Here is a 24,719-nt window from a genome sequence, read left to right on the forward strand (position 1 = left end):
GGGAATTACGTCAACCATTAGCATTACGTGAAACCATTAGCAGAATAGCTCAATTTTCCTAAATTTCTCGAATATTTTCGAACAAACATATGTTGTTTGAGTATTGGGCATGTGAACAACATAGTTAGGAGTGCGTAGGACCGAAAAAGTACATTTTGGTCATTTTGGTTTTTACGTCAACTATGCATTCATGTGCAGTATAGATAAGTGACTTTACGTAGCTCCGCACAAAAAAAGTTTGGAGATTTACACCCATATTCTGTATTTCGAACGAGTTGAAATATTTCGATCGACTTGGCAAATATTTCGTTCGAGTTGTTTTTTTATATGAAGATCTTTCGTTCGAACCGATGTTTTTTCGAACGAAATGTCAGTTTCGATCGAAACATAAACTCGTTCGAAATACAGAATAGGGGTGTTAATCACACTTTCTAGGTGGCTATTTAAGAATTCTAAAACGTATCCACCAAACTCAACTAACCATTGGTTCATTTTTTGCGTGTTATGTCGCATGTAGCGCCGTCTTTTTGATATCAACCAGATTCAATGTTGTGGCGAGCGGCGTCGGATTGATAATAGAGGCTACGGTAGCTATATATTCTTCTGTACGTACTCTGGCAGCTCGCTGATTTGATGATCAAGAGAGTAAAATTTGCCCATGTGGTATTCTTATTCTTGTTTTATTCGAGTCATATTCGTTCAAAAGTATGCCAATTTACATTCTCACTTCCGTTCAGTTCGAATCCATTCGAACATTTTTTTGCTTGATTCATTCGAATTGTATTATTCGTACAAAGGTCGGATACTTCACCTGGCGCAACATGTGGAGTCGTAGAGATTACCGTTTCCGGTCACGTTTGCCTGGCTCAAATCAAAATTCACACTGTTTAGTTTATAGTAAATCTTTATTTCAATATTCCAATGTAAACTGCAATTCAATTTATTGTGATGGTACTACATTGATTTGTTTTCTCCAAAATGTACAGGGATTATTACATTCACTTTCGTGCTTTTGAACAATTATAGATTCTTGTTTTTTTTTTTTCGTAAAGTGAAATCAGAAAGCTAGAACGAAGGTCCGTCCCATTCACAATGCAACCACAACTGGTGTGGGGGTACACAAATCCGTTTACCACCGACCGATACGTTTACGATAAATTAACATATTTATATCTTATTGATCAAATTACAAAATTCTGAAATAACACACTCCTTTAGTTATTTTCTGTAGAACTTTTCGGTAACGGTTTGTTTACTTATTTAGTAAGTTCGTTAAAACTTAGTAGCAGATAGGCTTTAGTAGCATTAATCGTTCTGTTTTTTTTTGCAATTCAAAAATATAGGTAAACTTTTCTGAAAAAATAATGGTTGGTATCACATGATTGACTGCTGAATTATTGAAGTGAACAGAATTGCTTCACGAAAACTACATTCAGAGATTGACAAATTTGTTGGTTATAAATATGGTTAATATTTGAAATGTTTTTTTTCTTCATATAAAACTATCGCAAGCTAATATTTCTATTTGCATGTTCAATATCTGACTCTTAATGGTGTTTTGTTAAAACAATTGCCTGCTTCAAAATATATAGGTTTTACTTCCTCTATGATTTAAAGTTTGCGATCTACACAGTACTTCTAGCTTGTCTTTTTCAATCATAACATGATAGATTTTAGCGGATTGGTTTTCTACGTAACTTAAACGCACCAGTGTTTTGTAGTTATTCTCAAGGAAATCAATTCTTTGTTTCGGGCTGTCGTAACATGAAATCCAGTAATGTCTGTACACGGACAAAGATTCCCCCGCAGGAATTTCGTATTGAATCAGCTATTTTTTCCATGTTTCTTCTAGTACTACTTCAAAATTTACTTACTCATCCCTCCGAATAAGCTTATAGCTATAGCTTCCTTGTTCAGCTCTATTAAACAATGTCCTCCATGTTTTGAATGTCGATCACAGAGATGTAGTTGCCACCGAATTCTGCGAATTTGGCGTGCTCGTGAAGATCGGCCGACCGTTTGAAAACTGCAAAGAAACAACGAAATCATTTTTTCGGTGGGTGATAGAATATTTTATAATCGGAATGATAGATAGACAGTTAATTAGAAACGAGCTGTCGCGGCGCTATGGTCTGGGACGAAGACGTGCGTTTCTGAGGTCAAAAACGAAGGAATTTTTATTTGCAAAAAGTCTACGTAATGGTCTGCCAATTTGTCGTTCGCGTGCCCTCGATACCAAATATATGGTAGGAAGAGGCTCCAGAGAGAGCAACGTTAAACTCCCACGGACAGAGACTATTGACGGGGACGAACTGCAAGTGGTGCAAGTGGAGGGCAAGCCATTTTTTTATTAGAGAAGTTTTAAACCTAAGAGGTTCACTCGCCTCTCGAGGGAGGACAAGTTATTATGCAGAAAACCATTTGTTTAAGCAATATATTTAATGCTTATGTTACAGAATTTTCTTTCGAATTAATTAATTAATTAATTTTGTTAAGAATTCATGTAAAACAAGTAACTTTCTAATGGTTTTCAAAAGTTTGAGAACAATATGATTTCTGCTAACTAGTTTGCTGTTGAGAAGAATGTTTTACAGGATTTTTAAAGACTGCATGGCCCTCTCGCATCGAGCCTACTTTTCCCTCCGAAGACGCTTCGATCAAGGAGCATACGCCGCACAATGTCCTGTTTTATTCTTCAGCTGACGAATTTCTCGCCGGATGTCTTTAACATTGGGAGCCGGCACGCAGTGGTCGTTTGTGGGCACTCCGAGGGTAACTTCCGTTGTGTCTTCTATTGCTATATCGCCGTTGAGGTGCTTATCGAAATACTGCTTCCACCTATCGACCATCTCGAACTTGTTTGTGATTAGATCCCCTCCCTCGTCCCTACAAATGTCAAGTTTCGGTATGTACCCCTTATGAGTTTGATTCACTTTCTCGTAAAACTTGCGCGTGTCATTAGCCCGGAACAGTTGTTCCAGCTCCTCACGATCTCTGTCCTCCTTCTGGCACTTTTTGCTCCTCAGGATCATGGTCAACTCATTTCGCACTCGTCGATCTTTGGCCACATTCTCTCTCGTGGATATGCTTAGACAGTTTTTCCAAGTTCTGTTTTTCCTCTCTATCGCTTGTTGGCATTCCCGTTAAACCAATCATTTCGTGCACTCGAGGTTTCCACTCCTAGCACCGAGGTTGCGGCCTCGTTGACGGCCGAGCGTATCCTACTCTATCCGTTTTCGAGGTTCGAAGCATCTAGCTCCACAGAGGAAGGCAGAGCTTCATCCAGTACGCGCGCGTAGTTTTCGGCAGTTCGTGGGTTGTCTAGTTGCCGAATGTTTAGCCGAGGAGGGCGACTTTGTCGCGAGGTATAAACCGTCGATAGTTTTGAGCGCACATGTACTGCTACTAGGTAATGGTCCGAGTCGATATCCGTATCCCGTAGGGAGTGTACGTTGGTGATTTTTGAGAAAAACCGGCCCGCGATGAGAATATGGTCGACTTGATTCGAAGTTCTTTGGTCAGATGATCTCCAGGTGGTTTTGTGGATATCTTTGTGGGGACAGAAAGTGCTTCTGATCACCAAATCTCGGGAAGCTGCAAAGTTGATGCATCGCAGGCCGTTGTCGTTCGTGTCGGTGTGCAGGTTATGGGGTCCGATCACCGGTCTATGCATTGCTTTCCTGCCGACCTGGGCGTTCATATCCCCGATGACGATCTTGATGTCCCGTGGTGAGCAGTTGTCGTACGTTGCCTTCAACTGCGCATAGAACGCTCCCTTCCCGTCGTCGGGGCTACCTTCGTGTGGGCAATGTACGTTTATGATGGTGTAGTTGAAGAAACGGCCTTTTATCCTCAACACGCACATCCTCTCGTTGATCGCTTTCCAGTCCATTACGCGATAGTGCATTTTGCCCAACACTACGAAGCACGTTCCCAGCTCGTTGGTCGCTGCATCGCTCTGGAAAAATTGGACTTTACCGCCACGGATTCCCCACACCTTCTCGCCTTTGCTACAGATCTCCTCACGATGCCAAACTTTCGGGGCTCTAACTGATGGAGCAGCTTGTCACTACCAACGAAATCGAGCGATCAGCAGTTTCAGGTACCAAGACTCCATACCATGTCCTTAATTCGTCGCCTTTGTCCATGCCGAATGTTCCGAGTAACAGAGAGCTACATGGTTGAGAATCTTCACAGACTGTGAGAGATAGAAAACGATGTCGGTTATATTGTTCTTCAAAGGCGCACTCATCCAAAATATACTTGTGCTACTGTTTTAGCTTGGTGTATTGTTATTTTGCAATGATTTATTTTTAAATGTAAGCCAAAATGTTTCGGGGGAAGGGGGGCAAGGCAAGGCAAGGCAAGGGGCGTTTGTGGAGTCCCTACTTCCGCTGATAATACGCCATTTGATATCACGGCTGGTATTGTTGTCTTCTGTTGCCAGTAAGCCAAGGTATACGAACTCGTCGACTACCTCAAACTCATCCCCGTCGATTACCGCGTTACTGTCCAAGCGGACCCTGTCGCGCTCGGTCCCGTCCGCCAGCATATATTTCGTTTTAGACGTATTTATCCTCAACCCAAACTTCTCTGCTTCGCGTTTAAGTCTAATGTACTGATCTTCCATCGCTTCAAATGTTCTGCCGACATTGACAGCATTTATTAAAAATCGTGCCCCGCGTTTCGTTCGTCGCTCGTCTTATAACACCTTCGAGCGGAATGTAGAATAGCAGACAGGAAAGATCATCTCCTTGTCGAAGTCCCCTGCGAGATTCGAGTGGGTCCGACAATCCACCCGAGATTCTTACACAGCACTGGATTTCGTCCATCGTAACCATAAGTCTGGTAGGCCTACCCAGAAAGCCATTTTCGTCTAAAATTTTCCATAGCTCTTGTCGATTTACAGTATCATATGTGACTTCAAAATTGGTGAATCGCGGCACTTCTGGAGGATCTGCACAGGGTAAAGATTTGGTCCGTTGTAGACCGACCCTCCATGAAGCCGGCCTGATAACTTCCCACAAATCTATTGGCTATTGACGACAGTCGATGGAAGATGACTAGGGTGGGACAGCACTTTGACTTTGTATGCGGCATTCAGGATAGTGATCGCTCGGTAGTTCTCACAATCCAGCTTATCGCCTTTCTTGTAGATAGGGCAGATAATCCCGTCTTTTTACTCCTCACGTAATCGTTCTGTATCCCAAATCTTGCCAATCAGTTGGCGCAGACAGCCGGCCAACTTGTCCGGGCCCAATTTAACAAAGTTAGCGGTTGCAAAAATTTGACTTTAGATGTATATCTCTAGGAAGGAATATTCAATGTACAGTCCTCCATTCGACAACGTAACTCAGTGACATAATTGCCAGACACTGAAAATGCCCTCTCGGAATCTATCTTCGCATGACAAATTGTACTTAGTGCAGCGAAAACTATAGGCGAATTAAATAATTGCTCTTCAATCCTTGAGCTTCAATACAATCTTCTATTTCACAAAATTTTCGGAATACAAGCCTATTCGAATTCCTTAAAACTGGAACTGCCTTGAGTTTCTGAAGAGCTTTCAAATTTTTTAACCAGCTTGTTATCTTCACTCTCATAATCAACGCTTGGTGGTGCTCCATCAATGCCCCCAATTTCCTGATGAACTTGATGATATTTGGGCACAGTAGGTTATTAGTCTACGCCATTTTCCGAGTGAATGAGTTTCCCCTCTAGTATCTTGAAAATTCGTTGTTGCTCAGAGACAGATGGTGAGGTTCTACTCTTGTTTGTTGTAAATCGACAGAACTACTGTTTAGTATAGACTGCACTAAAAATAGCGAAACATTTGACGTGTATCAACTTCTATGGAAAAATCAACGGTGACTCCTGTAACATGAATGACACAAATTGAGGGCTGAGCTGAAGCAGTTTGTTTAGGGCTGAGTGGGGAGCGAAAAGTGGAGAAAAGGCATTGCGGCTGTTTGGCGTTTGAAATAATCACAGCATTATTCCTACTGCCAACTGCTAACAGTTGCCAAGTGATAGTATAACTGAAAAAAAGGTGGAAGTAATAGCAATTATGGTTTATGGATGTCAACACGTCATTTAAAACTGCGAGGATTTTTTCGCAACAAACATCACTTCGCTTGTTATTAAGTTAATCTATTGATTTGAAATATTTCTGACGACAAGAATTTAACGTAGGCGAAGAGTTGAACCGCGTTCTGATAAATAATCAACCGCTTATTTTTTCAAAAAAAAATGAACTCGCTGTGACTAAAAGCTAAGAGCCATAACACAATTCGATTACAAATTCTAAAACCTCATAAGCAACCTTCTTTTACGGTCAAAGTGGTGAGGGTATTTTGTCGCGTACAATGACCGGGTGATACCTTTCATAAACTTTAGTTTTCGCTTTACGTATCCAAGGTCAAATTGCTTGTCACGTGAACATGTTTAGCAGCAAAAGAGCAAAAGCGATCTAAAAGACATCCAAAACAACATTTTGCGTAGAGACGAATTTGTTTCGTCTTCCAACCCCTGAACAACTAGCTTTCTTCAATTCAATGAATATTTTAAGATGTTGACCAAAAATACGAAATAGCCATTTTTCTATTGGACAAAACAACACATGCATATTGCTCAACAAATCATCCAAAGTTTTCAAGATTTTGCTGCCAATCGTTCATTTTTGATGACGGTTTGGAATTTTTCAAGCACAGACAGTCATATTCGAGCAAAATTTATAAGATAAACTCCCCAGGCTTCGGTCTATTCAAAAACAATTAAACCAAATCTCCAATTGTGCAATTTCCTACCAACATCAAATCAGTAAATCAGTTGGCGGGCCACAAAAAACGCCATCGAAGGGCCTCGCGGCTTGCGATTTGGCCATCAGTGTAATGATTAGAACTATCGACCACCGTAATAATCCATCATCATGGAACTTACCTCCAGAAATAAGTTTCTCCAACCGATAGATCTTCATATCTTCGCACTCCTTGGTGATTCTGGGTGAAACGTCATCCAAATCTTTCAGCTCCGGGGTAATAACGCGCATGTTCTTGCGGACGGTGTTGGTGTTGATGTTGTAGTATCCGTTCCACATCTTTTCGATCAGATCGTGAAGCGATCTGGGCGGCAGCACCGTTTCGCGATCCAGTGGCATCAGGAAGCATCGGCCGCTGTCCTTGTCGATGATACCGGACTGATTGAACCGGAAGTCGTGCAGGAAACGACCCTGTCGTTGACCACGGAACACCGGAACGTCGATTTTCGAGTAGTTTTCATCATCGGACAGACCCAATTCGAACTCTTCCTTGAAGAACTGATCGTTAACTTCCTTCTCGGTTTCCTGCATTCGTGACTCAATTTCATTCATTTCACGCTGAATTGGTTTGAAGAAATCCTCGATGTCGCCAATTCGATGCAGTGGCGAGTTTAGTCCTATCATGCCTTCATCCTTGCTGCCGTCGCGTAGCATGGAGTTCATATAAATCATGTTGTCGTCGTTGATGCTAGATGAATCATACGGGATCTGGCAGAAACCATGGAACCGCATGTGATTCCGCGAATGCGCATACTGACGATAATAAAACACACCGGCAATGATTCCAAGGGATGTTACCAGCAGCGCAATCAGAAACAGGATGTAGGTATACGTGGCGGATGTAATGCGACGAGCCCGACGGATCAGAATGATGCTAGATGTGCCTGATTCGGCATCGTGCGGGACCTCCTAGAACATAAACAAACAAAAAAAACTTGTAAACGAGCGCCGTGAACGGTTCATATTCGGTAACTATCATATTAGGCAAAGTAAAAATCATTGAACGGTAACCGATTGTAGGAAGTGGAAACCGTTTCTCCGCGAGTGGTGTGTTTTGACCTTCTTTGCTGCATTCGTTAAATTACCCTTTTTAATTAGCTAATTTCGTACCGAAATCGTCGCTAATTGTTACGCATTATTATTGGCAACTGAATCTATATTTTCGAAAAAAAAAAACTATAAATCATTGCTGGTTTGTAAATGAAAAGCACGTTTGGTAATTGATAAAATACTGACAGAAAACGTGGAATGAAAACGGCCGCTATCTATACATGCTACATTACCAAATAAGCACGAAGTCTAGCGATAGGAAAACGCTATAAAGCTCACGATTCAGTTATTATTACTAATCATCATATAAATAGTAAACAACCGTTTCTTTCACGGCTAGCAGTATTCTGAACTGATATCGTTTTACACACAGATTGAGATCTACAAGTATTAGGGCAGCAGCAGCTCGAGCCCTAGAGAAATGTAAAAAGCAAACAAATAAATATTTACCTACTGCTGATTTCTAGGTATTTGGAACGTCTAGAATAGAGTGTGCATTATTTACTACGGGTAAATTCGTATACAATCGGATTGCCGGTTTTTTGCGTGATATACTAACTCTTCCTCTTATATATCGCAGCTGTTGTATCATTTTATCTCTTCTTAACCGGATTTGTTTCATTAAAAATGTCGAAATGAAATGGAAGTTGACCGACCATTCAATTCGCTTGTGTACAAAGTAAAGCAACGCCTAGGTGCTAATTCCGTTTTCGAAACTTGAACTTCTGTATTTTGTTCAACAGACTTCGCAGCCAGCTGTTAGAGTACAGGATGATTGCAATCAGGGCTAGTCAGTGCTACCACCCATTTGACTCTAGCAGCCTCTCCCCGCTGAGATTCGAACATACGACAATTGGTTTGTAGATCAGCTTAGCTTGAAGCCAACTAAGAGGCTCGGTAATACCGATAATCCGAAGGTTTACTTAGTTTAGAAACCTTCAACTTAGCTAACAAGCGAACGTTTCTAGCTTTATTGGATACCTTTCTATTTTCGTTTTTGCTCCCCAGACCAACGAAGCATAGGTAATTCTAGGTCTCACAAAGAGCCGAATAGATCCTATGGATCTTCGGTTTCAGTCCTATTGCCTACCAAAAGTTTTTTTTACATATCCATAGAGCAGCTCATAGCTGTTTTCTGTCAAGAAATACTACAAGGTCAGTCTGAAAGTTTCAAGTGTTCTTTTCAATGTTATGTTATTTAGTGTATGTTTTTCCTTCGAGTAAATGGTATGATGGTAGTTTTATTAGCATTAATGTTGAGAACCTGCAATGATGAAATCAAATTTCAAGCAATTTGCATCCGGTCAGCGAAGCCAATTCTTTCGAAACAAGATTATCAACTATTAAGGACCGCAGTAGAGGTGATATTACGCCTCCTTGTGGGTATCCCTTCACTGCACTGCTCAGAGGCCAAACGATGAGCTTCCGCGGTATACAAATATCTCTCTTTTAGATCTAATCTAATTTCTCATTTCGCTAATCCAGTGGATAATGAATACATCAAAACCACGTCATAATAGCCGTAATTATTGATTTATAACATTAATTAACGAATGCGCCTTCTATGTCAAAAAAGGCACCTAGTGCAATATCTTTCGCTACAAGACTTTTTTGGTTCTCTTATTGCTTTTCTATTTCATGAATGTCTATCCCGGTTTTAAGAGCTACAATTCTCAATGCCGGTAAACTTTGGTCTTCGCATGAGTTAATGATTGAACAGGGAAAATGTTTTTTCATCATCAACTCTATTGTTTCTCTAGTAGAGTTAGTGAAAGAGTCGTCTCCTTTTTTCAAAGTACCTAACCCATTAGAAAGGCCTTTAGGGAGGATTTTCTGCAATCTGCAACTTCTGGCGGAGATACTTCTCCTACGTCTCCTGGAAAATATGCTGACGTTATGCAATTTTCAGTCGTGGGTCGTTGGAAACTCCATTATTATTGCTGCGAGATCTTTGTAATCAATTCTGTAATTGGATTTTGTTTTGTATATTCGCTTATCAAAATGGCAGCTCTTGACGAGAGCTGACCTTCGGCATAGATAGTTTACATGATTTTGTAGGAGTTTCTTGTATCCTACCTTTGTAGGTTCATAGTTCCTGGATTAGTGCCATATTCAGTTTACTTTCTGTGAATCTTCTCCCCAAGTACAACAGTTGCTTTCTTTACATGATGAAGATTCACTTGAATAAATTTATCTACTTGGTTTGTGGTACGGCCAAGCTATTTTGGTTTAGTCTGCAGCGTTGACATCAGATCTTGGACTTGAAAACTGCACGAAGGTACACGGGTACCAGCGAGCCACACACCCTGGCAGGTGTTGTGGGTTCAAATCCGGTTATAATCTCTGATTATAGCTTGGTTCGACCCATGCACCTTCCAGCATTGGACAAAAGATAGGAGTCACAACGACAACTTGTTAAGCATAGATACCTATTACCCCCCCCCCCCCCCTCTTCCTTTCCACTCTTTCCCCTTCATTCCCTAAAAAATCGTTCTTCATTACTTTCCCTTACCGTCCTTTCATCAATTGTAGAATCATCGTTTCAAAAAAAAAAATTAATATATGCCTGACCGCATTTCAAGGTCATGACTAAAATCACGAGTTTGGTCAATTGTTTATTTGTACATCAACAGGGGCCCAAATGATAACCTAACCTTAAAACTACGTGCTGTTGATAATAAACGGTTTTTCAACACGTTACGGTTGACGTCAAATTCGAAGTTGGAGTAAAAACGGTTCAAGTGGCGTTGTAGACCGCTAATCGTGCTGAAGCTGCTGTATTTAGTCCGTCGATTCGGCACATGTAGAAAGTGGCTATTGCGCGATGTACGATTCTGGACGTGAATATCAAGGTTTTCCAATATATACGGGCAATCCACTCGTGAGGTCAATAAATCGGAGACAATTATTGCTCTATTCACGTCACGACGAATATGAAGGGGGTCAAGGTCGATGAGCCTACAGCTTTGTTCGTAGCTTGGCAGCTAGAAAAGGTTATTCCACGAAAGTCTACGAAGAGCAAAACAAATGAATCTCCGCTGCACTGACTCGATTCGGCTACCTCCATTTTGATAGTAGGGACGCCAAACTGAAGCACAGTATTCAAGATTGGAGTGGACTAGTGCACAATAGAGAGCTTGCAAGCAGTAAATATCGTTGAAGTTCTTGCCGATGCGCATAATGAACCCAAGGTTCCTGCAGACTTTGTCCACGATGAATGCGATATGCTGTTTGAAAGTAAGTTTAGAGTCGAGCAGTATTCCCAGATCCTTGACGCAATTTTCACGACGTAATGGCGTATTTGACAGCCTGTAGTCAAAAGCGAACGGGCTCAACTTTCTAGAACATGTGATGACTTCACAGTCGTTGTGACTCCTACCTTTTGTCCAATGCTGGAAGGTGCATGGGTCGAACCAAGCTATAATCAGAGATTATAACCGGATACCTACAACACCCGCCAGGGCATGTGACTCGCTGGTACTTGTACCTTTGACCCATAGAGGCGCTGGACTCCAGTGCTCCAATGTTGCTCACTGAGCAAATTTTTTCAAAATTAATTATTTTCTATGGCGCGGCAGAAGTCCGGCTTGCAGATCCAGAATAATCCATCACAAGTTTGTTATGGAGCCATCCAGGGCTGCACGCCGAGCGGTTAATTTTAAAACTCCTTCACTTTTGTGGCTTGTCGACAGACGACTCGGGTCCCGCTCCAAATTCCCCATTGATACTTGTTCCCATCAAATGGTTCGCTTAAATTTTTGATAACAAGGTGGATTTTTACCAAATTTCAAGCTTTTCTACAAAACTGAAATTCGATAGGTAAGCGGCGTTCTCACGCGGCGACTGTTGTTTGAGTCTTGGCTTAAGCGAAAATTTGAAAGAATCGTTTTTATTGACGATGGAATCAGGCTTCAGTGTTACGTCTGTTAGTCTGTGGTTGAACTATAAAAATCGAAAAACTTTACTTTTTAAACAATTTTGACTGGTTAGCAATTGCATAAACAACGGTTATGTTGTATTCATACGCCAAAATTATTGGTTTATTCCGTGGAGAAATTTTACTAAAAAATGTCTGGCATTTAAATGGCCCTAAATTACATCAAGGGTACGTAAGTGTACAGCTGCAATGCACGTCACGAGTACAAATCATCACTATCTACCTATTGCATATCGAAACATCGCGCATTTCGTTGTCGTACCAGTTTCGACAAATCCGGTACACCTGCTTCTACCTTCCAAATGAATCCCCCATACAACGTGCCACATCTTAGTTGTTTCAAAACATCCACTTCTAAAGTATTGATTTCCCAAACGATACCCCATGCAGGGCAAGTGGAAAACAACACAAAGATAAATCGAACTGTACATACACAGCACAGCATACAGGTAACTGGCTACATACGTATAGTAAGGACTGCTTCGCTAGCAAATGTATCGCGTATAACATGCACACAATAGCTAACAGCAGAGAATCAAATGAAAATTAACATTAACGAAATCAGCGAAAAGCCTGCCATTGGATACAAATCGATAAAATGTGTATTTTTTCTGCTTTCGACAATTCGCTTTTAGTCAGTAAATTTTTCATCATTACGATGTAATTTGTCCGCAAATTTAGTATCTTCTACATTGTTTGCTTTTCACGACATACCAAAGCACGACAAACGAAACTAAAATGGAGGCATTCATTGTATCCGCCCTTCCAGTCGATTTGCCCGATGAGTGCACAAGCTAAGCTATGATTCACACACTTCCACCGGACAAAAGTTGTGACTTTCTTTTTATCATCCGTGGTGTACAAGAAAAAAAAAACATTGAAATCATCCATTACTGGCATGATGATTTTCATTGATAATTAAATTTTCGTCGGAGTGCACCTCGTATGTCGGAAACACAAAATCGTGACCAATGATATGCGCAATTTTCCATTGATCGCTCCCACTAGACACGACTGCAATTATCATAGATAGGCGAAATCAAGAAAATAATAACAAATAGTATGATATAACGCAAATAAACAGCGAAAAAACTGAAACCATATTACCTCCGGTGCACTGGGAACGGCCCCCACAAGGGGTTTTTCTGGCTTCTTCACATCCCCGAAGGGTTTCGTCAGAATGGTCATCCTAAGGCTATTAAGCTTCGATTAATCCAATAATTTGTCGAAACGATAGAATTTGGTAGAAAAATTTCCAAAGATAGCCACTAAGCGAATTTTTCTTCCTATCAAAAATCACTGCACAAAAATTTCGACGATACGCGACACTGTCGAAGTAGACAACTCGAATGTTTATGTTGTTCTCTCGTGCTCGTCACTGTGGTGTGGCACTGGCTGCGCTGCATTCGAGTCGAATAAGCTTGTAAAACCGCACACACCAGCAGCAAGCAGGCGAAAGGTCTGGAAACAGAGCGATAAAGTTTAGGGGTGTCAAAGCAAAAAAAACCATTCCCACTATGTTATTATTGCATGTAAAATGTAAAAAATTAACGCCGCTGCCCAAAAAACATCTAGTTTCTATGAAGTAATTTATTGCTATTCAAGCAGAACGAGAAAATAGTTTAGGTATAAAATTGTGATTTGAGCACCACTATTTGAGTCGTTCATGTACGAGCAAAAGATAAAATCGTGCCTGTTTTTGTATCAGAAGCGTTCTCAACATAAAAGTGTATCTCACTCGTACATACTCACCAAAATGATGGCTAAAGAAAGACGTAAAATGTTATGAATGAATAAACTGTCACGCCGAACACACAGTTGGCGCTAGAGTAGTTGAAAAGAAAACTGACATAGGCGGGATAATTATAAAAATGTTCAATCTGATTTTTGTTTTCGTTCGAATTAGGTACGTCTAAAATACTTGAAATTGAATAAAAAAAGAAAACCTTTCCAATTAAATTCTATTCTATTAGAATTATACTATTTATCTATAATTCTGTAATTTATAATCTGTGGGGGGTTGACAAGCTGGACGCTGATGAGCGCATTACTTCTACACTAGGCCCGAGGGGTGATCTTATACCGGGGCCTCCAAGAGTTATTTCTGCCTGCCGAGACAGCTTACGACAGCCAATAAAACGCAGTAGCGAATTGACTCTGAAGGTTCTAAGATTAGACAACGTCAAGTTTTCGTCATATACAGCACTCGTGCGCTAATTGCGCGTCCTCTAACTGCACCGTCTTTTAATTGCACGTTCGCTAGTTGCACGATCGTGCAACTAAAAAACAGTTATCTGTCAAACTACACGTGGTTTTCCAGGTGGTTGCTATAAACAAAAATGCAGCGATGCCGAATGCAAACTCTCTATCTCTGCATTACGTAGATACATTACAAACAAATTCATGCAAATTTGGCTAAACTTTGACTAATTGAACACATATTCATTTAGCTTTTAGTTCGTTTGTAAAAATTTAGATGTTCTTCCCAAAGTTTAGCGTACGTGTGAATGCATGTGAAGAGTTCTTTACAGTGATAACGCATCACGTTTTACAATAAATATTGGCAACTATCGTGCAATTAAAAAACGAAACTCGCTAATCGCATCGCCTCATTCGTGCAATTAGCGAACGAGTGCTGTACACCTTTATTCTTGTTTACGGCTGTATCCTGCATTCGTACGAATACAGCACTCGCCAAATTTGCATGAATTTGTTTGTAATGTATCTACGTAATGGAGAGATAGAGAGTTTGCATTCGGCATCGCTGCATTTTTGTTTATAGCAACCACCTGGAAAACCACGTGTAGTTTGACAGATAACTGTTTTTTAGTTGCACGATCGTGCAACTAGCGAACGTGCAATTAAAAGACGGTGCAGTTAGAGGACGTGCAATTAGCGCACGAGTGCTGTAGTTTGTTTCGAACGACTCGGGAAGCACTATTCTCATATTCGAATGAACAAAAGGAAGCGGAGTTCGAACGTTCGAATTGATTCGAACAAAAACAAAAATACGGATCGGCTTAACTTTCGAACGAATATCATTCGAACGTAAACAAGAATAAGGGTGATAGTCATGTATCAGTCTAGTTATCAATCTATACCTATAAAGAAGGATTTCTGTCTGTCTGTCTGTCTGCCTGTCCGTATGTTCCTTATAGAATCGAAAACTACTGAACCAATCGGCATGAAAGTATGCATGTAGAGGTTTTTTGAGGCCAGGAAAGGTTTTAGTGATGGTTAGAAACCCCTCCCCCCACTAAGAGGGGGGGCTCCCATACAAATGAAACACAAATTTCTGCATAACTCGACAACTAATCAAGCAAATAGAACAAAATTTGGCATGTGGGTGTTTTCGGTGACAAGAATTTATTCTATGGTAAATTGAGACCCCTCCCCTCTTTATAAGGGGAATTATAATTCCTCTCCTCTTTAAAAGGGGGGGCTGCCATACAAATTTCCTCATAACTCGAGAACTAATCAAGCAAATGGAACCAAATTTGGCATGTGAAGGTTTTCGAGGGCAAGAATATTTTCTATAGTAAATTAGGACCCCTCCCCACTTTAAGAGGGGAGGCTCCTGTACCACAGAAACACAATTTTCCTCATAACTCGAGAAGTAATTAAGCAAATGGAACCAAATTTGGCATGTGGGTGTTTTTGGAGACAAAATTTTTTTCTATGATGAATTGGGACCCCTCCCCGTTTTAGGAGGGGGGATCCTATACACGTGAAATACAAATTTCCTCATAACTGAAGAACTAATCAAGCAAATGGAACAAAATTTGGCATGTGAAAGTTTTCGAGGGTAAGAATATTTTCTATGGTGAATAAGGACCCCTCCCCACTTTAAGAGGGGGGGCTCCTATACAAACGAAATACAAATTTCCTCATAACTCGAGAACTAATCAAGCAAATGGAACAAAATTTGGCATGTGGGTGTTTTTGGAGACAAAATTTTTTTCTATGATGAATTGAGACCCCTCCCCACTTTAGGAAGGGGGGCTCCTATACAAATGAAATGCAAATTTCCTCATAACTCGAGAATTAATCAATCAAATGGAACAAAATTTGGCATGTGGGAGTTTTAGATGGCAGAAATTTTTTCTATGGTGAATTACGACCCCTTCCTCTTTTAAGAGGGGAGCTCCCATACAAATGAAATTCAAATTTCCTTATAACTTGAGAACTAATCAAGCAAATGGAACCAAATTTGGCATGTGGGAGATTTTGGAGTCTTGAATTTATTTTACGATAGTTAGAGACCTCTCACCCCTGTGGTAGGGGGATATGGACTCTCATACAAATAAAACAGAAATTTTTGCGAAACTCAAAAACTAATCGAACTCGAGAAATTCGAGACTCTTCCATAAAACATTAGTCAATACAAGACCACAAAAACTATCTATAGTAACACTAGATCATTCAGGACGAGACGGTCGCGAGTGTTGCCGGTGACCCGCCGTCGGAAGCGCCGCCCATTGGGGGGCTTGCAAAACTCGAGATTGAGACAAAGATCATCCGAGATTCATGATTTATGTACAACACAGGTTAATTTGTGGCAATACGAAGTTTGTCGGGTCAGCTAGTGTTATATAAAATGGTAGACGTTTGAAGCTAAGAGATAAAGATCTACGTTTTTCATACCTGTTGGTCGGGTGTTCATACTCCGTTTCTCTTACCCTTTTATGATGAATTTTACCTAAATTCAACAGGAGTTCCCATTTCCATTAGAACCGTCTTTACCTAGTCTCCATCCAGTGTACCCATCTTTGCCTTGCTTTAGTGGTGGTTTCCCGAGCGAAGTCAGATCCTCTAGTAACAGTGTAGGTAGTATCCTGAGCCATTCAACTGCAGCTATCATTGTTTGGGTGGTGGTCCTAGTTTCTCTCTCTGGCGTGCAAGGAATTGGATGGCGTGTGTGTTTCGTGTATCCTCACGTTATTTCTATTTTTGGGAGCTCATCTTCATCCGAAATTCTATCCTCTGTAATGACCTGTAATACCATCGTTGCCTCTCACACACATTAATGCATTGTGGAAGACGAGATTGAGAAGAGAAAATAAGAAGAAATGGGATTTTTAGTCAGTGGTAAGAAAAAGGTGGTCTGGTTGGCATGCCAGACAGAGTTCTCCAAAACTAGAACCCAAGATTCACTAAAATCATGTTGGGTGGATATAGAATCGTTAAAACTCCGCCCACATAAGAGACTATATAAGTTTCAGGGTGACTCTGACTCTTTTCAGTTCCCACTCCCAACCGCGAACCGGGAGTACGCCTCCAAAGGCTGACCACCAACCCGAGCAAGGATTGACAACAAAAGTATATCAAAATTATTACATATTCTGCTGTTGATATCAACTAGAAAACATGTTTTGTTACCAACTCAAAATGGCACTTATGATGTATCATTTTGCTTTCATTTTTATTGAAAGAAAATGTGTTGGCAGATTCTATATATGATGTAAATAAACCTTCAATATTTAAATTAATCTATTTTCACTTAAATTTTTTTTCTAGTAAAATGGTTGGTTCAAATTATATGATGATAGCAAAATGATGATGATATGATAGTAAAATGATAACTAATTCTGCTTTCCTATTGATATTGTGTGACAGCAAGATTAGTATTCCGTTTGATATTTTTGATAGCAAATGTAGTATTCAATTTAATTTCACGGCGTGGAATTTTTGCAATCAATTTTGATATTTTAACCGCTAAGTCGACCAAAATGAAATCACACCGAGTATTCAAAATCCGTTACATTAAGATATCAAATTTTGCTTTCAATTTGCTCTAAAACCCTGCTCGGGAAGCCCAGGGTATTCCATCACTTCCATTTTAGATTTTAATGGTATTTTTAAGTTGCTCACTGGTTCCTCTTGACCTTAACTAAGGATAGCTTGTTTAATTATTAATTATTAATTTATAAATAGACTAATCTCTAGTTTTTAGTCTTGACCTTGAAATGAGGTCATACATATATATTAATATTTTTTTGAAACGATGGTTCTACAATTGATGAAGGGACGGTAGGGGAAAGAAATGAAAATTTTTTGGTGAAGGACGGGAAGAGCGGCAAGGAAGGGGGGGGAGGTATTGGTAGCTATGCTTGATAAGTAGTCATTTTGACTCCTACCTTTTGTCCAATGCTGGAAGGTGCATGAGTCGAACCAAGCTGTAATCTGAGATTATAACTGGATTCGAACCCACAACACCCGCCGTAATAGATCTACTATGCTGGTCGCAGTAATGAGTCTACACATGAAAAAAAGACGCTCCAAAAACTTCAGTCAAATTAAACTTACCAGACATCCCGGATTATACGGAATAGTCAAGATTAGATAATGGATTCCCATCTTGAACAATCTCAAAAAACGAACGATGTAGAACGCTAATGGCTCAAGCAATTGACAATTGACAAACGAATATTGACGGTTTGCATATCAATCGATTCATAGAAGATGGGCTTGATTATTAATAACGTGGTTTTCCTAGCAATTGAAATGCTTGCTTAAATTAATGAAAAGTTTCAAGGTCAAATTTTCCCAAACAACTTGCTGCATAGACACGAATGACACACGCTTTCTGTGTACCGTTATTTCGAAGGGCTATTCATTTTATGAAGTGGACACCTAAATTTGAGTAGGAAAGTGTATATTTTCAAACAAATTTATAAGTTTGGGTTGTATATATGAAAATGATTGTACATTATGATAGAATCAAGTAAAATGCAAGATTTGCTGCTTATTTCTGAAGAATGCTTTAACTTTTTTGAAGATGCCCTTCATGAGGGTTTGCACAACGACTCCACAACGACTCAATTCCTATACTCTAATCACTTGAGGACTAGGTGATGTTTGGGTATAACACTAGTTTAGTCAAAGTTGGAACTTTGCCTGAAAGTCATTATTGCTCACCACGCCCGTCTTTGCCGTAGCTCAGGAAAATGAAAAGGAAGTGATGAATGATGGTTTTGGGCATTGGATAAGGAAGCTATTTTAAGCAGTCTAGTCGTATCATTGATTCTTTTACTTTATTATAAGCGATGGGTTGACTAAGTGGGGGATACCAACATACCAATCTTCTTGTTAACACTAATTGTTTAGGCTGTTACCACTGAAACTTCTGATGTTTTACATTGAAAATTGAGGCACTGGAACGAATTTTAATCAACTCGAACGCATTTAATCACCAGTTGGTCAAGTGCTTACGGAGGACATACGTGTACTAGCGGTATTTGAACGAAAGGTGTTGCGGACTATTTTTGGCGGAGTACAAACGAAAAGCGGAGGCGTATGAATCACGAGCTACAGACACTGCTTGGAGAGATTCCCATCGTACACCTGGCGAAAGTTGGGAGATTACGGTGGGTCGGCCACGTCGCAAGGATGCCAAACCTGTGCAGTGAAATCCGTTTTCTTCAAGATTCCCACCGGCACCAGGAATACAGGGGCCCAACGTGCTAGATGGCTCGACTAGGTTGAAGCCGACTTGCGTGTGTTGAGACGCGCAACGAATTGGCGACGAGTAGCCCAGGAACGAGTACAATGGACGGCTGGTAAAGAAAGAAATGTGATGAATGATGGCTTTGGGCATTAAAATACAGTCCCAAAGTAAAGCATAACATTTTAAAATGGGTTATAAGGTAAAGAAGCTATTTTAAGTAGTCTAGTCGTATCATTGATTGTTTTACCTTATTATAAATGATGGGTTGACAAAGGGGGGGATATCAGCATACCAATCTTTTTGTTACCATTAATTCTTCAGGCTGTTACCACTGAAAGTCACTGTTATTAAGCAAAACTTCTGATATTGTACATTAAAAACTAAGGCACTGGAACTAATTTTAATTAACCCGAACGCATTTTAATCACCAAGGTGCTTTCTTAAGCAGTTAGTTGTGTATGGTTAAGTGATTCAAGATTCAAGTGATTCATGCGATTTTCTACGTGGGCGTATTTAATGGTCTTATGAACGAAGAAAACAAATACTTTAAAAAATTGGGGCCTCCTGATTTCCCACAAAACTTCAACGGAAATTTTCCGATTTTCTCAGAAATCTTTTTTTTAAGTCACAATCATTAGGATATTGTTTTCATCATAAGTTTATTAACAAAATTTAATGGAATTTTGGAACCCATCGGCATCTAATTCTAATTTTATCACATATAAAATAGAGCTGGGTGAACAAACCGTGAATACCTATATGAATAATTGATCAGTCACAGTCTCATTCAGTAAATTCTTTATGCAATTCTTTTTATCGATTGTTACTAATCAGTCCTGGAATAGACATTTGATGAGTGCAGTTAGTCTATGTTAAATTGTTAGCTTTTTTCAGTTGAATCGCGAAAATATTGTTTTCAAACGATTCGCAGAGATTTGTGGGAAAAATATCTCAAAATTGAACCAAAACATTTTTTTGCCTAATTTATTTGTTGTTATGAGAAATCTCAATAGTTGTTTATAAATTCTCCAATAATTGATTATCAACAAGCAACATTTGTCAATTAAGTATCAGCCATCAGCAACATTTCACAGTACAATAGCAATCTCAACAACAATATGACATGAAAATACCAGCACATTACAGAGAATTTTGCAGTTTTACTAAGTAACATTACAGTTTTTCCAAAAATTCAAGCACACTGATACACTTCATTGATCGAATTGTTGTCTTCCTTTCCTTCAATTTCAGTGCACTTTGCCGTCCGCTGCCTTTCGGCCAGGAACTCTTCACGCACTCTTTCCAGAGCTAAAACAAGTGGACGATAATGTTAGAAACGACCTTTATTCAAGCATCGTTGTGAAACAAACCCTTCATTAAATCCATCTCGTCGATCTCGGTATTGTTCAAACAATCCAACCGTTCACGAAATTTTCTGGTTAACTTTTTCCTCCGATAATCCGCCTCGATTTCCTGTTTGGTGCGCGGGATTCGGAATCGTATGCAGCAGCAAAACATAATGATCACGCCCAGCACGGCACCGAGGCACAGAAATAGCAGCTGCCACACTCGCAATCCCAAATTGGTTTCCTGCTCGAAGATGGCTTCGGCTTCCTGGTTCATCGTGAAGGCTGCAAACTGTTTTTGCACCTTGCTTCGGCTTGCGCTTTCAGATTTGACGCAATACAGTGTGGTTGATTGGAGATTCTTATCGTCACTGCGGGATCATCCGCTGCTATAGCCTTGTGAAGTTGCTGTATGCAGAATAGATCATTTTTTATTCGCCAGTCAACTTCCTTTTACAGAGCTGGACTGACGCGGCAACCTGGTTGTTCGTAAATATCGTTGCTGAGACTCAACCGACTCTGCTCGAGTGAAATTCCATACCTTAGTGAATTGGAGAAATGGAAATAATAAAGGATATGCTATAGGTTTATCACACTAAAAGGAGTGGTATCCTACTCCCTTGCAATGGCACTGCGTCTGCATCGTTTTTATTCACAGTTTGACTTGTGGGTACGATATTGAGGAGTGCCACCCGCTGTGGCAGCTTGCACGCTCTTCGATTACAGCAAGTGGCCAAACGATAATCTAACGTTATCTAAGCTGGACGGATGTTTCAGTTAGTTTACTGTTGCTTGCTTTATCAGACTTAAAGCGCTTTTTAGACATGCAGGGTGCTATTTTATATAAGCTGCCTCCTGTATAGCCGCCTAGCCAATCGATACCAGCAGTGGAACATGAGCCAAATTCAAGCAATCCTAAATATAGCTCAGAGAGCATTGTGCCACACGGATTAACCTTCATTTTGATAGTGGTGCATTTGGAATGTAACCAGAAACCATGATTTATCTCATCCACCAAAACTTTATGCGTTTGATGTTCAAACACGCGTTATTGATTTTTGGGATTTCATAAGCGGTTTTACGAAAATATATTCATTGTGCTCTGGTACACGGATAGAATTAATTCAGAACAATTTCATGAACATAACTATAATATTTTGTACATAAAAACCGTTTTTGAAATCCCAGAAATCAATGATGCGCGTTTGAACAACAAATGCAACATGTTATATTTTTCCAAACCCAAACCCCTAATCATGTTATATTTATTCTTAAGACAAGAATTTAAATAAACATAATGAATTTAAAAAATAGGGAAAAATCAGTTTTTTTTTCGAAGAAAGATGGGATGCGGGTACGAACCTGTGCGTTTAGGACACACCATTAGCGAATTTAGATTCAATCGGGATTCTTACTTTCTTATCCTGATATAATATCCGTGAGGATTGCACCTCTTTTCGCAAAGTCAAACGGCAGACCGGGGATACCATCGCCTTGTGAATGTTCCTTGCGTGTTTCAAATGAGCTTTATAACCCGATACCTGACACAGTACTATATACCGTCCAAGATTATCTTAATCAGTCTTGTTAGGTTCCAGGAAAAGCCGTTCTCGTTCATTATTTTGCATAGCTCTTCACGGTTGATGGTATCATAAGCGGCCTTAAAGTCAATGAATAGGTAGAGTTGGCATTCCTGACTTGTAAGATCCCGTCCGGTCCACAAAATCAGCTTGATAACTTCCTACAAATCTACTTGCTAGTGACGATAGATGGCGATCTTGGGAAGTTCGTTATAATATATGTTGAGAATAGTGATCGCTAGTGAGAGTTACTCTCATATTCCATCTTTAGTATACTATAATTTTCATCCACTCCCTCAGTAGTTATTCTACTGCCCAGACGCACTATGTCTTAAACAACTAACTTTGCCAGGTGCCTTGCTCTTAGCAGCTTGATAGCATCGTTAACTTTGCCTATTCTGAGAGTCGGCATATCTCCTTCATCCATCGTACTGTTGTAGTCGCCTCTAGGCAATTCAAGCGTTCACTGTAGTGCTGCTTCTTCGATCACAATCTTACATATATTCGTCAAGCTCTGCACTATCTTTATCACGACATGTATCGACTCAAGATACAAAACGTTTATGAATTTTAGTGTTTTCTGGCAACGATACAGTCGCTCCATTTACTCGTATATCATTTCTTCCGGGAAGCGCTTCTTCTTAGGGCGAGTACGAATCTGGTTTTCATGAAGTTCACTCTACGACGGGGCAGATGTTTATCTTACGTCAGTTATTAAGCAAGTTCGGGAGTACAACTCGCCGATTCATCATTTGTTTGCGGACTTTAAAGTGACGTAAGATTCAGTCGAACGAAATGAGCTGTGGCGGAGGCAGCGAAGTTGGGACTTATCATCCAAAACAAAGTACATGGTTGATGGCAGAGATCGAGGGAGTTCAAATGGTGTTGATGCCGAGATGGAACTTGATAGGGAACAATATAAAGTAGTAGAGGAATTAAAACGCGAATTGCAGCAGTGAATCGGGATTTCTGTGGATTACGTAGCCAATGGAAAACAGGCACTCTACAGAAAAATAATCTTTCCGGTGGACCTTTATGGACATGAATCATGAAAGCTAAAGGCAGTTGATCGACGAGTACTTCGGTAACTTGGGGAATTTAAGTGTGAAATTCTGCGATTTATAAGAAGATGGCAAGATAGAAAAATGAATGTGACACAGATGTATCAACTACAAGCTGTGTTAAGTATACAAATATGCTGATATAGTGAAGATAGTACAATGTGGCAGGCTGCTGGTGAGCTGGGCACGAGGCCAAAATGCCCGATGAAAGAGTAGGTGATGTCCAAAATTTTCAATTATTCGATTACCGATTAATCGGCGAGCGTTGTCTGCACTAATCGATTAATTCAACTATTCGTGCTAGTGGTATTCGATTAGAAATATTCGAATATTTTTTTCATTAATTCGATTAATCGAACGATTATGAACGATTAGTGGCCATTATTCGGGGATTATTCGCATTCATATTATTTCCTTTGTACTATTCGATTAATTCAACTACTCGTGCTGTCAGTATTCGATTAAAAATTATTCGAATATATTTATAGTTATTCGATTAGTTGAATTAATCGAACGATTAACGGACATCACTAAGAGCAGCCAAAACTATGTTCAGCAGAGAAGCAGGATGTGCGCTTTCGAGAACGATGCAGCCTAGGACCGACAGTACTAGAGGACTATAGTTTGTTCGGCGCAGGAACCGTTGCCTCTAAAGTAAAGTAAGTAAGCATCGTCCCCCCAAAAATGGCCAGAAATCTGATAACTGGGTACTTTTTCGAGTTCAGGTCGGACAGCTGCAAATGTTCAAATTTGATGTCAGGTAGAAACACACAAAAAAAGAAATTATGATGAATATCTTGATCTCATGGTAGTCATAGTCACTAGTTTTTATTTATAAACTCTATGAAGTTGTTCTTACACCAGACTTGCATCATAATTGCTCTGTCGGGTGCATCTTCTTGTGTGTCTCAAAGCTGGTGTAATTCCTATCTTTATAAATGTTCGGTTAATTCAGTTCTTCCAACAGTTTTCCCTTTGGAAATTGATTGCAAATGAAAGGAGGGCCTTTCAACCCGTCAACTTTCAAATTTAATGATGTTTGGTTTATTATTGTTGAAAGATACTTTAAGAAATGCGTAGAAGCGAAAAGTGTGTAAAAATTTTGGTAATTGAAATTTGAAAATCTAAATAACGAAATTGTATCATAAGTAACCAAATTAAAAAAATAGAAATGATTTTCGCACAGCAGCAATGCGAGGCCATACCACAAACTTTCAATGTATGTAGTTGTTTTTATTTAGGTAAAAAAATTATGTTATATTGGGGTAAAAGTTATGTTATATCGAGTTACGTTATAGCAAAGTTGTTTTGAATCGAGGTTGCTTTATATCGAGGTATTACTGTATATCAAACAAAATCATCAATGGTTTCACGAACATCGCTCCATCGGTGTCCGAAACTTTATAACGGTCCACAAACGGAATGTCATCTCGCCTTAAAAACTATATAAAAAGAACTCACCTTGATTATATCTTACACGT

The 24,719-nt window shown here is 39.8% G+C and overlaps 2 protein-coding genes across 2 annotated transcripts; both read right to left on the minus strand.

The window, feature by feature from the left end:
• Positions 1-892: 892 nt before the first annotated feature.
• On the minus strand, positions 893-13,183 carry LOC128741583 (uncharacterized). Its single transcript, XM_053837512.1, has 3 exons — positions 12,912-13,183; positions 6,940-7,726; positions 893-2,026 (listed from the first exon to the last, which is right to left on the minus strand). The coding sequence occupies exons 1-3, from the start codon at positions 12,990-12,992 to the stop codon at positions 1,923-1,925; spliced, it is 972 nt and encodes a 323-aa protein (XP_053693487.1). The 5' UTR covers positions 12,993-13,183; the 3' UTR covers positions 893-1,922.
• Positions 13,184-20,443: 7,260 nt separating this feature from the next.
• On the minus strand, positions 20,444-20,874 carry LOC128740554 (transmembrane inner ear expressed protein). The gene is made up of 2 exons (XM_053836102.1): positions 20,622-20,874; positions 20,444-20,559 (listed from the first exon to the last, which is right to left on the minus strand). The coding sequence occupies exons 1-2, from the start codon at positions 20,872-20,874 to the stop codon at positions 20,444-20,446; spliced, it is 369 nt and encodes a 122-aa protein (XP_053692077.1).
• Positions 20,875-24,719: the final 3,845 nt, after the last annotated feature.

The sequence above is a fragment of the Sabethes cyaneus genome, chromosome 3 (genome assembly GCF_943734655.1).
Source record: "Sabethes cyaneus chromosome 3, idSabCyanKW18_F2, whole genome shotgun sequence".
Lineage (NCBI taxonomy): Eukaryota > Metazoa > Arthropoda > Insecta > Diptera > Culicidae > Sabethes > Sabethes cyaneus.

What these genes read in the sequence shown, in the direction of transcription:
- LOC128740554 (XM_053836102.1), bottom strand. Translation starts at nt 20,874, where the DNA reads ATGAACCAGGAAGCCGAAGCCATCTTCGAGCAGGAAACCAATTTGGGA. An exon ending in CGAGATGGATTTAATGAAGG is followed by an intron (nt 20,560 to 20,621) that starts GTTTGTTTCACA and finishes CACTTGTTTTAG; the next exon opens with CTCTGGAAAGAGTGCGTGAA.
- LOC128741583 (XM_053837512.1), bottom strand. Translation starts at nt 12,992, where the DNA reads ATGACCATTCTGACGAAACCCTTCGGGGATGTGAAGAAGCCAGAAAAA. An exon ending in CCGTTCCCAGTGCACCGGAG is followed by an intron (nt 7,727 to 12,911) that starts GTAATATGGTTT and finishes TTTATGTTCTAG; the next exon opens with GAGGTCCCGCACGATGCCGA. An exon ending in GGAGAAACTTATTTCTGGAG is followed by an intron (nt 2,027 to 6,939) that starts GTAAGTTCCATG and finishes GTTTCTTTGCAG; the next exon opens with TTTTCAAACGGTCGGCCGAT.